The sequence below is a fragment of the Megachile rotundata genome, chromosome 13, assembly GCF_050947335.1.
Source record: "Megachile rotundata isolate GNS110a chromosome 13, iyMegRotu1, whole genome shotgun sequence".
NCBI lineage: Eukaryota > Metazoa > Arthropoda > Insecta > Hymenoptera > Megachilidae > Megachile > Megachile rotundata.
Window position 1 is genome coordinate 14963580 of NC_134995.1, and position 14352 is coordinate 14977931.

The following is a 14352-nucleotide window of genomic DNA, read 5'->3' on the forward strand; positions in this document are numbered from 1 at the left end:
AATTCTTTCAAAGAAAGCGATTTGAATAACGGATATACTCGGATAATAGAAATTTACGTTTCGATAAGTACATTTGCCGTTAACCCGAATATTAATACAATGTTGGTTTCACCGAATGTATAAATGGAAGCTTAAAACAATCGTTTTAATTAGCAACGCGCAAAGTTTGCATTTCAGTCTGGTTCGATTGAAACCGGTGCACGGCAGGGGTAGATTCGTGGAGATCTTTTATCGTGGCTACGTGCATAAAAAACCAACTCACCAAAGTTGTGATTCAAAGAAATCGAACGTGTCCTTTAGAACTCACGATGATTCCCTTAAACGTTATGCGTCACTATGAATCGGCTGGTACAATTTTCGCGTTAAATCGGAGTCATTTCATGCACTATCGCTCGTTCACGGTTCACGGATGAATAACGGTGTCATTACTCGCGTCGTAGCAGACGTAAAACAAACATTTATTTCTTGTCAAACGATTCGTTCGTTTCGTATCGCCCCATGTTCGTCACGATTGTGGTTGAACAGTCATTTCGAAGTATTTCCCCCGGAACAACGTTCGTTCACGTACGTAGCACCGTTTCCGAGCCGATGGTAGAACGATAAATTTTCACGCGACACATTATGAAACACTGGACACTTGTAAAAAATCGGCTGGCAAACGAAGTCTGTCGAGACGCGCCTCTGTCGATCCTTTCGTAGCGACGGTCAATAGCGAACGGATCCTTTTCCCTCGATCCTGCTATTTACGCAAGCTAATGCAAGACTGTTCGTGGTTTCCTTCGAACGTGGAAAAAGGCGAGAACGCGATGCAGATCAGTCGCGCGAGCTTAATGTTGTTGTATAAGCTTCACACACGTATAAATGGGCTGCTAACGTAAGTGCGACATTGTCAGCGCACTCGTACGCGTTGTAAACGACTGAATGACTTCCGGCTTGGACACTGTCGTTGCTCGTTGGTCCGTCTATGTATATATCTCGTGACGGTCTGCTCTCGGTCTTTGAACGTCACCCGCATTTACGCGTCATCGTGCACTTCGGTGAAAGTTTTTTCATTCGTAGTCGTTCGATGAACGAACAAGATTTATGTTAATCGAAATAAAAGTTGTTCCCGGTGAATGCCTGCGTGTCGTAGTTTTCAAGGAAACGCAGAACGAGCGATTATCCAAGAGTCTCAAACCTTTACCGGTTCATTGCATCTTTCGCGTGCTGACGCATCAATGATTTCACGTTAATTTCACGTTATTGTAGAATGAATCAATAAATTACTATTATCTTACTCTCTAATTACCGAGAAGTATACTCTGACTTTTGGTCTCGGTGCATCATTGATAGTGCACGCGGATCATGCTCTCGTCGTCACGAATGTTAACGTAAATAGCCGTGCTCGTCACGGAACAATTTTACCGGAGAAACGATTAGTTTACTGGCTAGGAAAATGATTGGAAAGATGATACCGGTCGTCCCCGAAGTAAAGGCCACTTCAGGTATAAACTGCATGCCCTTTACAATAGCCTTTCAACAGGTAACGAAAAGCGCCTGCGCTTTGACAAACGCGCTAACCGACGACCAAAGATGCTAATCTCGAGAGAACCAGTCACGAGCAACGATTATATTCCAAATGATCGCTGATATTCCAAACGCGTTTAGCATCATCGAAGCGTTGACGGTTAGCCCGATGAATACGTCAAGCGCTAATTACCGTGAAAAACGCACCGAATGCCCGGAGACTTGATCCGATCGCGGTCAATGGAAATCACGTCTACTACGCGCGGGACTCTCCCCAACTTTCGGTCGAGATAACGGGAAATAATGCACGAGTAGGAAAACGATGACGCAGTTCCAGAAGCTCGGGTAGGACGTGTTGTGGTTCACGTACGCTCGGGTCGAGTCAACGTATGTCTGCGGAGAAAGAAAACTCGTAGAAAACACGGCGTAGCTTTAAACTCCGTTTTACCTACTACACGCCACTATACCAACTTCCTGTTAAACGATTGATAGCGGCTTTCCTCTGCTCTTTATCGAGAACCGCTGGATATCCCGTTACCACTTGCCAATGACTTTTACGCTTTTTACCAGTTACATTATTTCCGTCCGCACAGCATTAGTTTATAATAACGAAGACGAGCAGTATAATTCTACTTTACTCTGTCAGTCGCTTTCGGCAAACTGATGTAGCCCAGGCTTTAATTAGTTGCGTACGCTGGTTTTAAGATAAGCACTCTTATCAAAAGGCGCCACCTTTCCATTTGACACAATTTCCTCGATTTACAGGTACTGTTATTTCCAAATCCTTTGGCGCCTCTCCCTTATCAGTCAGTATAATGACATCTCAAATCATTTGGCGTCACTTGACGTCTACGTAACTATTTGCTACAGCATAGCCTGAATTTTAGTGGTAAATCAATCAGAAGTCAGACGTCACCGCTGGCGTAGATAGCATCTCCCTCCAGAATATTAATTGGGTATAAACGCTATATTACAATTAAGCACTTAGACATCTCAGTGACACCCAAACTTTTGCGACTTTGAAAGAAAGATGTATGCTACATTGTATGTTTTATTTTTGTACAGGGTCGTTATAAGACTGGGCAGTTCGATGCCATTCTCGCAAGAATTGAACGAACTGCAAGAGGAGGTGAAACCTCTGTGGAAATTACCGTCCTGTCCTCGGGACTTTAAACGAACCAGCGTGGAAAGATTATTCAGGGAAGCTGGATTTGCCTTGGACTGGTGTTCCTTTAGATTGGTAAATTTTGTTTACGGATCTTATCAATGTTCGATTTGACAAATGTATTGTCACGGGACTTGGCGGTTATCTTTCGCAGGTTGAACAAGAACAACAAAGCGTACAAAGCGAGAGCGCGAGGCGAGGACCAAGTATGAATGTGGTAGGTTTACCGGCCTCGGGAATTTCTGAACACACGGAGTGGCGGTGGGCCAGATCGACGAAAGCCAGCGTTCCCACGAGAAGCTACTTCAACGAAATCGTCACCACGATCTTTGTGCCTACCATACTGCTTCTCGTGTTGGCTGCGTTGCTCAGCACGGTGTTGTGCCTCAATCACGAGAAAATGTAAGTGGTACGGCTTAGAACTTCGGATTCTTTTCCTGTACAACCCTTTTGACAAGTTCTGTTCACGAATCGTCTAAAAGAACCACGTCGTCGCTTTGCAGCGTAATCCCACGATGACCTCGCGACTCTCGCGGAGTACAGTCTAGCTTCAAGATCAGATCTTTCGATGAAATGTGAATTAGAGAAAGGTTGTAGCGAAATATTTGTCATTCTACACGAACCACGTGCTCGAGAAACGAATTCCAACGGCATAGCTGTGCAAGCAAACCGAGGCCAAGTGGTAGGGGCGCTAAGAGTAGATAGAGGGGGCTACTACTACGAGTTGGTTTCATTCATAAAACAGCTACGATATCTGGTCAAGCGGCGACGCAACGTACAGTACGATCAAAAATATGATTACGAAAGAATCGTATACGTTCACGATAAGCGTATGTGCGCTCCGCTAATTTCCAAGTAATGCATTCTACACGCTTGAATGTCGCTGAAATGTGCAAGTGTGTAGTCTGATAGGAATCGTTGAAAGAAAAATGAAAGTCTTTTGTATGTTGTATTACAAGAATAAGCTATATTACGTGAATTAAATTATTATGTTTCGAGTAGTAATTAAATAATCACGTAACAGAAGTTATTTTCATGTAATTGTTAAATTACTTCCGACGCGCGTGAGCTAAATATAATCTTACGTGTAATTTAATCATATGATTCGTTATCAGTGTGTCACTTGCTATTAAGCGTTATCGTCGAAGAATATAAAAAATTTCCTTCGATACTCCACAAAAAAGATATATTATATTCTGTTGAACCATAGACATTGAACGTTTTAAAAACGATTCATTAAGACTTTTTTTATTTCTTTCATCGAGTTCTAGTCGGTTATAGGATGTTTCTGATAGATAACTAAACACATCGCAAACGAATAAATCATTAATCTTTTGTAATTGATTCCTCTAAGGAATTTCTAAACACTTTGTAAGTGCCGGCGCAAGGCAGTATTTATCGAATTTAAAAATCGCAGAAGATACATGTTCCGAGGAAATTAAAAAAAGCAATCTTTATAACGAAGGTAACACACGGATGTTTGTACGACTGGTACGATAAATACAGTCTGCGTAAGCGAGCGTAATGATGTTTATAAACAGAAATAAATAAGCGATTTTTCCTTGGTGCGAACGCACACGTGTATATTAGTCGGTGGTATAAATAGAAAGAGGTTCAGTTCTTCGCGGCGTCGATTAACGTACACTTCACTTATCGTTCAGGTATATCAGTGAGGCGTATCATTCTTCATCAATCTTTTCTTCGTAGGAACGATCCCGAATCTGAAGAATATTTCGACGAATTGTTTAACGTTTTCCTCGCCAGAAACCAGGTAGTCAGGTATTACGCGACACAAAGAAACGTTATTTTATACTAATTACCTCCACTCTAATTTGCACGAAATCTCGTTTTCAACTTATTCGAAAGCCCCTTGCAACTTTAATAAAATTCTAATGAGTTATTAATCGTCAATGCGGTTAACTCCCTCGCTATTGTGTTTGGGATGTTATCGAGAAACAACTATTCATAGCAGAAAGTGTGTACCTATACGAGTATCAAGACACGACAGAACACAGATTTCACCTACAAATTTGTAAATGATTAATATATCAAATTCTAACTTTGGCTATTCTTCTTGTTCGCAGAGAAAAGAGAGAGACCTCGTCAGGTGAAGGTGTTAGTAATAACAACATACAGATGGTACAGTATGCTACCATTGAAAGAGGAACTCTGAAATCACTCTCTGCTCAACCTTCCAGTCCTAGTGATTCTCTGTTACGAAGTCCCAGGTACTTTGTTAATGTTTATTTAATGTTTATAATGTTTAATCTAATATAATTTTATTATGTTCTAGAACATCCAGCGAACGCTGTAATCCGTATATTCGGCCAAATCCGCCACCGTACACAGGACCAACTAATCTGTAAATTCCACAATATGTTTCTACCTCTGTATTTGTGTTATTTACATTATAGTAACATCATTATTTTTCTAGCATTGGAATTCGAGCTGATTTCTGACTACACGAGGAGCCAGCAAAAACGTGGTTTTGCTGAACGAATAAGCTGTACTATTGCAAGCTTTGCCGGAAAAATCGCAAAATCATCGAAACTGGCTCCATTACTTCAAATATTGCTGCCGATAGTTTAGTAATCGTAGAAATAAACTATTTAATTATATGTACAATTGTATAAAAAACTGTTTTTTAACCTCGGCTCATTAGCTATTTATCGATAAAGCAGATCTCATGAATCACTTAACGAATTGCAAAACACTACATATCACTTAAGAAACTTTATAATCATTTAAATATATCTTTACGTAAGAATATTAAGTGCAATCGTAACGCATAGTGATAAATTTAATAAAAACCTTAATTTGCACATATGTATTTCAATTTACAATAACCATCATATTTTTGGAAATTATAATTCATAAAACTCTTGAAAATTATGACAAATTCCTGTAATTGGCAGAATGTGCTACCTCTTTTTCCATCATACTGTCCCAATACAAATTTTCAATTTCAGCAATTTCGATTTCGCAAATTTGTAGAATTTGATATCATCAACAAGTGGCTCGATTAATATCTCCTCGCATATTATGTTCTCCTGACATAAACTTTTGATTTTAAATTTCTTAAAGGGGTTTCTCAGGATAGTATAAAGTAAGCAAATTGATAATATATATTTGCCATGTCATATTTTCTTTATTAAATTAACAAATAATACAACGTACACGTAGCAATAAAATATTTAATGAATTCATTGTATTATAAATAGTGCCTTTACTTTCAATACATGCTTTGGATATCGTTGTAGGACATAAGTAATTTGAAAATCTGACGTCTACTGTATCTTGACGTTTTTTAAACCTAACCTTCACTTAGTGGCGCACGCGCATTGTCAAACCATGCTTTAATGCTATTTTTTTTTTAACAGTCGTTCCGTCAAATAACGTTCAATGTGCGCTAGAGTAGGAATTTTTAATAGGAGATAATTCATTCGTGTAATAAAATTAATAAGCAAAGTAAAATTATCATTATAATTGTTATTACAACTGTTTGCAATAATGGCTGGTATTGTACCACTGTCTGGTAGACCTGGTAGAAAACAATGGACACTGCACGGTAACATATAGATTTAACTTCACCCTTACTGTAAAGATTTACAGTATTTATTTATTTTAGCATTTAATATTGTTGTATATAAATTCAAATAAAATAATGAATGTTTTGCAACTGACATTACTTTGTACAATTTCTAGAAGAATGTTACATATCCTGAAAGATATCAATTAATTGTTTTGTTCTTTACAATAACAAACACTTGATAACTTACACAATTAAATAGAAAGTAATTAATGATATGATTTCAAAGGAAAAGAATGGCACAATGTTAAACTGCATATAAATGAACATTAGAAATATAGTTCATATATATTTGAAATAATATTTATAATAGACATTTTCTATTTAAATAGAATCAGTTTATGAATTACCTTATTTTAGATGGACCTCGGGGCTCTCTTAGAAGATTACGGTCTCAACTGGCTGAAGATGGCTGTCCAGAATCTCAAGTAGTTTTAGCAAAACAGCTTTTGGAAGAAAGATGTGGTAATAACATTTATATCTAGGTGTTCATCTTATGATGTAAGATGTTTATATACATTTATCATACATAATATATGTTCAGACTTAGATGTTGATAAGGAAGAAAATGCAAAATTGGGTGTATATTGGCTTACAAAAGCGTCAGAGCAAGGAAACTTGGAAGCAACAGATATTCTTAGAAAATGTTTAGCCACTGGCCGTGGCATTACAGAACATAATTATTATGATGTAAAAAACTGCCTTGATATGACTCAAGATGAAAAACTAGCAAGAAGAGCAGCAAGAGAAATGTTTACTAGGTAGAAATGATTAAATTATATAAATTAACAAAATAATGTTGGTACATACTTATTGATAGTTGTTTTAATCTTACATAGTCTTTCAAATGGTGAGGATTTTATCACAACAGAGCAGCTACAAAGACGTATGAGAGATTTAGCATCAAATTCATCTAATGCAAGTTGTTCTGGCTCTAACAATATTTTGCACAGTAACTCACAAAAGGATGAGAATGATTCTTTAAATGATAAGTTTCCCAAAAATGGTCTTCCTGAAGGTTCAGTGCCCAAAAAAGATGAAGAAAAAGACAATGATATCCATGGTAAGAGGTTATTTGATATTTTCTTTTGTTTTAATATAAAAATATTCATTTACATATTGGATTTATAGATTGGATGGATCATCGAGGAGAGAAAATCACAGAAGCAGCTCTGGTTTCTGCTGCTGCTAGTTATGCTCGTGGTATGCTTCCAATAGTTTCACATGCTCTGTGTATGGTAGATTCGTCCCAAATGGTACTAGACACTATACCATTACTACAAAGGCCTCTCATTCATCCTCTAGCATCTTTAAAACGTCTTTACATTTGGTTGATAGAAACATTAGGTCAGAGGGGGATGTCAATTAAAAAAATTCTTTTTACATCGAATATACATATATTATTGTTACTTTTACTATATTCATTGTGTGGCACTGAAAGCCTTATACTTTTTATACCAATGGCCCTGTACTATTTATCTTTTATTGTGATGGTTATCGCTACTTTTCAAATGTTACAACGAAAACGCGAATTTAATCATTTTCGCGTTTGGTCTGGTTTGTTTCTTAGTTACTCCGGTGGTAATTTGAATCCTGAAGAGGCAGAGTATCAATTCTGCTGCAATAATCTTAAACCATATGGTCATTTCTTCCTTGCTTTACTTCTAAATTTAATGACCTATCCTGTCATAGCACATCAGTGGACACCTCAGTCAGAATTTACCATCATAGCAGTTGCGTTGACATTAGTGACGTTATTGAATTTCATGTGGAAAGATTCCTCAAAGGTTCCAGACCTTTTAGCTCTCTTTAGTTTCGGTGTTCACGTTCTTGCTAAATATCCATACGAAACCGATATCGTAGTTGCACAGGGCTGGAGATTCTTAGATATAAGAGTACCAACATTTGCTTCTTATGTTGTGGGAAATGGTATTGAATTTTGTTTAAATTTTCGTGCAGTGTTCTATCTTTTAATTCCAGCGGTGTTTGCAAAAATGGCTGCTAGGGACAATTGGCGAGGAACTTATCAAACTTTAATACCTCATTGCGTTACTTTAAGCTGGTGGCAAATAGCGATATTTAGTTCTCAGGGTGCGACATGGTATGGCTTAATTAGAGGTGCTCTCGCTTTAGTCGGTATGGTTCTCTTTTTACCACTCGCTGGTTTGGCGTCTATTATTTTACCGATTGTTGCTGCTGCTAAATATTTATCGGACAGCGATTTAGCAATGAGGATGGTCGTGACTGCTTTGTTGGGAGGAATGCCATTTCTTGCCTCATGGTATGTAAAGAAAACTCGAGCTCCTAAATTCAATTGGATCATCACTGTTATCCAGGTAAATACGTCGCTTTCAAATTTGTATTAATAACATTGTAATCACATTGTTATCACATGAATGTTACAGTTGTTTATGGGTATCGGTGCTGGTATGTTTTTATCCTGGCCACTGATAATGGAGTACAAACAGGAATCTGACACGTACGAAGTTATTTCTACGCTTTCGTGGGAACAGTATCAAAACCATTGTCATCAGCCTGCATGGGAAGAATTATCGTCGAAGGCTCAGGTGCAAATTCAGTGTGCAGATTTAGAAGGAATATTTATTTCGTGGGAAGGCTACGTAACAAATATTAAACTAAAATCTATAAAAAATAACATTGCAGCGATATTTGATAGACTACCTGATAGCGTTAGAAATACAATTAGCTGTATGTACGGTGAGTCGTATTTGAACTCGTGTGATTCGAATGATGTATTGCGACAGGAAAACTGTAAGCAGTTCGCGAGTATTCAAAAGCGAAAAAGTAGATGTCACTTTTCCTCGTGGAATCAATATGAATTTGAGATTTCGGTGAAAATGAAAAGTGGAATGTGGGGAAATGATGCAGAAATTTTGCTCATAGCTGATCATTCTTTCACCAATTTCAGTTTACGTATATATCCAGGGGATAAAATATGGTTTTCTGGCACGCTTTTAAATAGCGGCCTGGAGAAAGAATCCTTGCTGGGTGGGTCACAACCTCATATTGCATTGGAAGAAATTGGTTGCCTCGCTTGTCATTCTATCAACTTAAAATCTTACAAACGCTATAATTATCATATTACGTTTAGTTCGATATTAAGTGACCTTTATCTAGGTATAAAAACTGTTTTAAATTTTTTGTTAAATCCTATCGTGATGTTTAAATAATCGCGTTCTGTTAAATTTGCAAAGTGTATTGTATCGCAATGTTATTTGAAAACATTACGACAAACTTATTTAGAGCGAAATGATACTCGATAATGATCTTGATTCCCATTTCAAGGTTTTCATGGCCCTTTTGAAATGTAATTGTTTAAGGAATCATCTAAAGGACCTCGTAACAAAGAGAATTATTGTAATGACAAAGTTAAAACAAAGTGTGTTAAGAAGAAAGAATGAATGAACTTCGTTTCGTAGATTTGAAATATCAGTATTTTCTGCAACAAGAACATATGTTTAGTTGACTGTAAAATGAATTTTTATTAGTGTTTACTTATTTCATTTTTATTAGAAATGTACGATATGATTTATAAATTTAATTGTTATCTAAACATTAAGGTAGGCTTTTAAAAGCATTTGATTTCTATTTCTTTTCCATTTACATACGTCTGTCTATAAAACAAACTACATTTTGATGTTACCAACACCTCAGGCATTAGAATTTCATTAAAAACTCGTGAAGTATCTACGTCAAAGAATACACTTATATATGTATATTTTAAGATCGATATATTTTCGTAAGTATTACTGCCAGTAATAGAGATATAAATGCGCTTAATATTTTTCTATTACGTTTTCGAAAAGTCGAAAGAGGTGGAACCTTTTCGATTTTATTTTAACTCAATAGTAAAACACTACACGGTTTTTGTAATATGACGTTTTAACGAAAAACATCATTCACATCTAAGTAACTAGTTCGATTAACGTTTAAAAGCGATGTGTATGTACCAACGAATGTGATGCGCGTACCTAACAATATTAATGTTTAGTTCTTTAGAACCTGATACTGTATCTTTAAAATATTTACATAGACCTGGAAAAATTGGATGAAGTCACAGAACTAATTTAATCATTGAAATATCTTTACTTATGTAAACACTATGTGAATATCATATGTATTCCAAGTAGTAGTAAAGGTACATATATATACATGTATGTCGTGTAGGAGTCGTGACGGTTATCGTTGAATCGATGTTAAATGTCTAGACATTTAAAAACATAAACAATTAAAAAAGTCTTACACTTGTTTAGAGTAACAATGACAGTTACTTTACACATCATATCAGGACAATAGTAAAAGAAAAAGAAAAAATTATAGTAAAAACAAAAGACAAATATAGATGTGCCTTGATGTTTTCTGTTCAAATAAATATATGTATATTTTAAAAAGTAAAACTATTGTTACACTAAAATGTAGCGTTGAAAAATCTTATAAAGTAACAGGGCATGTATTTTTAAATTATATATTTGTTTTTGCTTACAATTGTTTATGTTTTCTTGAAGGCAATTTTTTTACACGATTCAATACATTTTTTAGTTTTGCATTTGGCAACAAATGACATACATAATTTTCATAAATAACAACATTACGTTTATTAACAATTGTTTATTTCAAGAGTTTGGTTCCCTTTATATTTTGTATAAAAAGATGTTGTATGGTATGAAAACACTCTACAACTATTCCGCATTAGTAATGTTCGGTTCGTTTATGTACAAATATAAAACCTACATCAATAAAGTCTTTTCTATCGTATCAAATCCACAGATACAAATATAACTTAAAGAGAGAAACAAGCTTCTCATTGAAAATCATATAATTTTTAACGAGAATATTTGTTTTAAATCAGTATTTAATCCACGTGTGATGTTTTGCTAACATATTGTAGATTTCAGGATTCGAACAAATAACTTATTTATCATTCTATCTTCTGCTCTTACAGTACATTCTTATCATAATTATTACCATGTCTCTCGTTGTAAACTGATGCGCACAAATTTAAAAATTCAATGTTACTATTCCAATTTCACAATTTAACTATTGCAAAAATTAGGAGTATATTTGTTAGTATTCTTCATGAAAATAATTCAACTTATTGATACAGAATCTATTGCAATTTAAGAACATGGAAACTTTGGTAAAGGAACTCTGCACTATGCATTATTAGGACCAGAGTAGTAAATGGCATAATTTGATACATCTTATAACTACCACAACAGTTTATACATTATTAATAATCATATTATCTATTGATATATGTATTTTTTGCTTTGAAAATATTTCTTCGACATCATTTTCCCAAGGATCGAGATAATGTCTGCCATATCAATTTATATAAATATTCGAAGAAACAGTCTTATGAACATTTTATAACTACACCTTACTTTTATAGAAAGAACATCCGATATAAACGAGAAATTTAAAAGTAAAGTAATTTGTAGAATGTCAGTACTTAGTAAAAACGTTTCCTACTATTTTCTTGATGTTTTTGGTACCACATAATTCCAATTACAACACACGCGATTAATGCAATCGCGCACACAAGCATTAGAAGGAAAAACATTATTTTGCTTAACGCGGACTGCTTTGGATCATCTACGTGCTCTGTACAAAACATTATAGAATTGTTACAAAAAGCAATAGAACATAGATAAATATCAATCATCAATTGTTACATTACCTCTGGGAGCATCAAAATATGCCGCTGACGGTAAAATTTTTGACCTATCTTCTTGATCTTTTGGCTGAAAAACAGATATCTATTTAAGTGGAACTATTATCAAGAAATATAAGATACCAAATAATAGAGTACTTACATCATCCGGTAAATCTAATTCAAACAAACGAATTGACAATATATCGTGATTATCAGATAAATCGCCCGTTGTCGCAGAAACTCCGAAATAGTAACCCGTAGGTAATTTTATATCTTTTACAGAGAAACATTCTTTCCATGCAGCTTTATTTGCAAAGTCTGTAGAAACTGTATGAAATGTATTTTGTTAAAAATCTTTGTATTTAAAAACTCGTATAATGTTAGGTATGTCTACTTATACTTTATTGACCTATACCATGCTTAGTTCAAATAATAATAAAGTAAGAAGCATACACCAATTGAATTAAACACAACACTTAAGCAGGTAGACCTTCTTTTTAAGATTATGATGCTCTATGATTAAATGTGTTATAAAATGAAAACTTTTTAATGGCATGTAAAAAGAATGGAACTGAAAACATGATAAATAATGAATAGATGGAAAAAATACCACTTGTTGAAGTGGAGGCACTCCATGAGGTAAGCCAGGAGGCCTCAGGGTAAGACCTTACTGTAACGTTGATTTGTACGATACCACATCAAATGATATAATACATAGAAAGCATAGCTATGAACGACATTGTTTACTCATATATTAAGTACATGTTTGATATATATCTTGAAATAACAGTTAGTAAGCTCAAATGAGCTAAAGCTTGCTCCAACAATAGTTAGTATTTTAGTACATTAACTCCATGTACAACAGCATATTTCATAATTGTATAACAACATCTTCTACATGCTTACAAACATTTCACATTTATGCATGCTTACCAGTCAAAGTATCTCTTTCATATCGTACAGCAATATGAGTATCATGTTCTAAATTTCTAAAGTTTGCTTCACAGCCTGCAAGTTGTGTGTGTGTTCCATCACGATCATGATCATAATGTAATGAACCATTATTAACCATAGCAGAAATATATGGATGTTGGTGCTATAAAAACCAAACACATTATTATGTTTTGTTATGTTCACTTTGAAGCATAATTATAGTATTTATGATAATGTATATAATACATACATTATGAGGGCCATTGTGGTTGCTGTAAGTATCTAAAATTACAGCTAATCCTTGGAAGTAATCTTGATTTCCAAATACAGGACCCGTTTTCATTCTTTCTTTCGCATACCAAATAACAAACCCATCACCAAATAAATCCCTTCCTTTACCATGGACTTTAAAGTGAACTTGAAGTTCCCAATTTCTCACATAACATGGCTAATTAAATGAACAAAAACATATTTTGATTAAATTCAAATTATAATCAAATTGAAATATGCACGAACTAAAATATCATTGTATTTTACATGGTTACTATAAAACTGGAAACTTACAATTATATTCCATATGGCACCTTGTTTACTTTGTAAATCTGGCGTTAATCTTATATAGTTATTTGTTATCATTGTACTACCCATAAAATCCCAATAAGGTATCGCCATTGCAGATCCTAAACAAAGATGTTTAGATAATGTACATAACAGGTTTTAATTCTATTACAATTCGTCATCAAATTATAAGAAAATGTAAAAAAAATTTGCATTGCAAATGAAATTGACCTTGAATTTGCATTATTTCTAAGCATTTTTCATTTTGAAATGGAATATTCAATAATTCAGTGTAACTAGAAGAATTTGTAATTCAGAATATTCCACATTATTATAAGTAATTTGCGCAAAATCATTCGAAATTTACAAACCTTGATACGGTCTGATTAAAGAATGTTCTCGTTTCATATAATCTTTTGTGTTCCATTCTGCTGTCACTAATTGCAGAACATTTACAATCAATATCAAACACGATATTACGTTCATTTTAAATATTTCATGTGTGTACTACGATATCACGTTAAACATTAAATTTGTAATTTTATACGCAAACGACTACGACGCGTACTTTGTAAAAATTTCTACTGAAATCATCATGATTAGATAGTGCTACTGACATTCTGAATTTAGCTATTGAAGTCTAGCCAACAGCATACATCAAAATGTCTACTTAATTGCACATCTAGGAACTTATTGCGATAATTATTCCTATTCTTCGACTATACAAATATAACGCATAAAATTACATTTGATTCAATTGCATCTTTAATTTTGTGCGACTTTATCGAACATGTCTCTTTTTTACAAATAAAATTATGTGATAAATTTTGAATGTCGTAATAATAAGCAACGTAAAAGCGACAGCAGCGCCTCGTTACATCGGTATCCCTTTACATTTGTCAACGGAATTTACCGCTACTACCG

The 14352-nt window shown here is 34.7% G+C and overlaps 4 protein-coding genes across 15 annotated transcripts in view; 2 read left to right on the forward strand and 2 right to left on the reverse strand.

The window, feature by feature from the left end:
- Window positions 1–2434, reverse strand: part of 5PtaseI (inositol polyphosphate-5-phosphatase A) — a 13488-nt gene extending 11054 nt beyond the window's left edge. Inside the window, exon 1 of the mRNA XM_012298119.2 lies at window positions 263–2434. The gene's annotated coding sequence lies outside the window, so the exon portion shown is untranslated. The remainder of the gene's footprint in view (window positions 1–262) is intronic.
- Scgalpha (sarcoglycan alpha) overlaps window positions 1–5493 on the forward strand; it is a 20117-nt gene extending 14624 nt beyond the window's left edge. For 9 of the 11 annotated variants that reach the window (XM_012298123.2, XM_012298130.2, XM_076538787.1 and 6 more), the window contains exons 6-11: window positions 2572–2746; window positions 2826–3073; window positions 4379–4450; window positions 4756–4899; window positions 4965–5033; window positions 5106–5493. In XM_012298123.2, coding sequence (XP_012153513.1) covers window positions 2572–2746; window positions 2826–3073; window positions 4379–4450; window positions 4756–4899; window positions 4965–5033; window positions 5106–5130 — 733 coding nt within the window. In that variant the 3' untranslated portion in view covers window positions 5131–5493. Of the gene's footprint in view, window positions 1–2571; window positions 2747–2825; window positions 3074–4378; window positions 4451–4755; window positions 4900–4964; window positions 5034–5105 lie in introns of those variants that run through there. The other 2 variants (XR_013040255.1, XM_003708530.3) reach the window with 2 other exon arrangements.
- A 390-nt stretch (window positions 5494–5883) lies between these two features.
- Window positions 5884–11041, forward strand: wfs1 (wolframin ER transmembrane glycoprotein wfs1). Its single transcript, XM_003708529.3, has 6 exons — window positions 5884–6239; window positions 6621–6725; window positions 6805–7021; window positions 7100–7323; window positions 7392–8596; window positions 8666–11041. The coding sequence occupies exons 1-6, from the start codon at window positions 6182–6184 to the stop codon at window positions 9449–9451; spliced, it is 2595 nt and encodes an 864-aa protein (XP_003708577.2). The 5' UTR covers window positions 5884–6181; the 3' UTR covers window positions 9452–11041.
- LOC100877042 (vesicular integral-membrane protein VIP36) lies at window positions 10875–13934 on the reverse strand. 2 transcript variants are annotated; one of them, XM_003708527.3, is made up of 7 exons: window positions 13800–13934; window positions 13435–13550; window positions 13121–13318; window positions 12871–13033; window positions 12098–12264; window positions 11962–12025; window positions 10875–11885 (listed from the first exon to the last, which is right to left on the reverse strand). In XM_003708527.3, exons 1-7 carry the CDS (start codon window positions 13912–13914, stop codon window positions 11734–11736), a joined length of 975 nt encoding a protein of 324 aa, XP_003708575.1. In that variant the 5' UTR covers window positions 13915–13934; the 3' UTR covers window positions 10875–11733. The 2 variants fall into 2 exon arrangements, with proteins under 2 accessions (XP_003708575.1, XP_012153524.1); XM_012298134.2 differs by lacking the exon at window positions 13800–13934 and adding an exon at window positions 13660–13788.
- Between the last annotated feature and the right edge of the window lie 418 nt (window positions 13935–14352).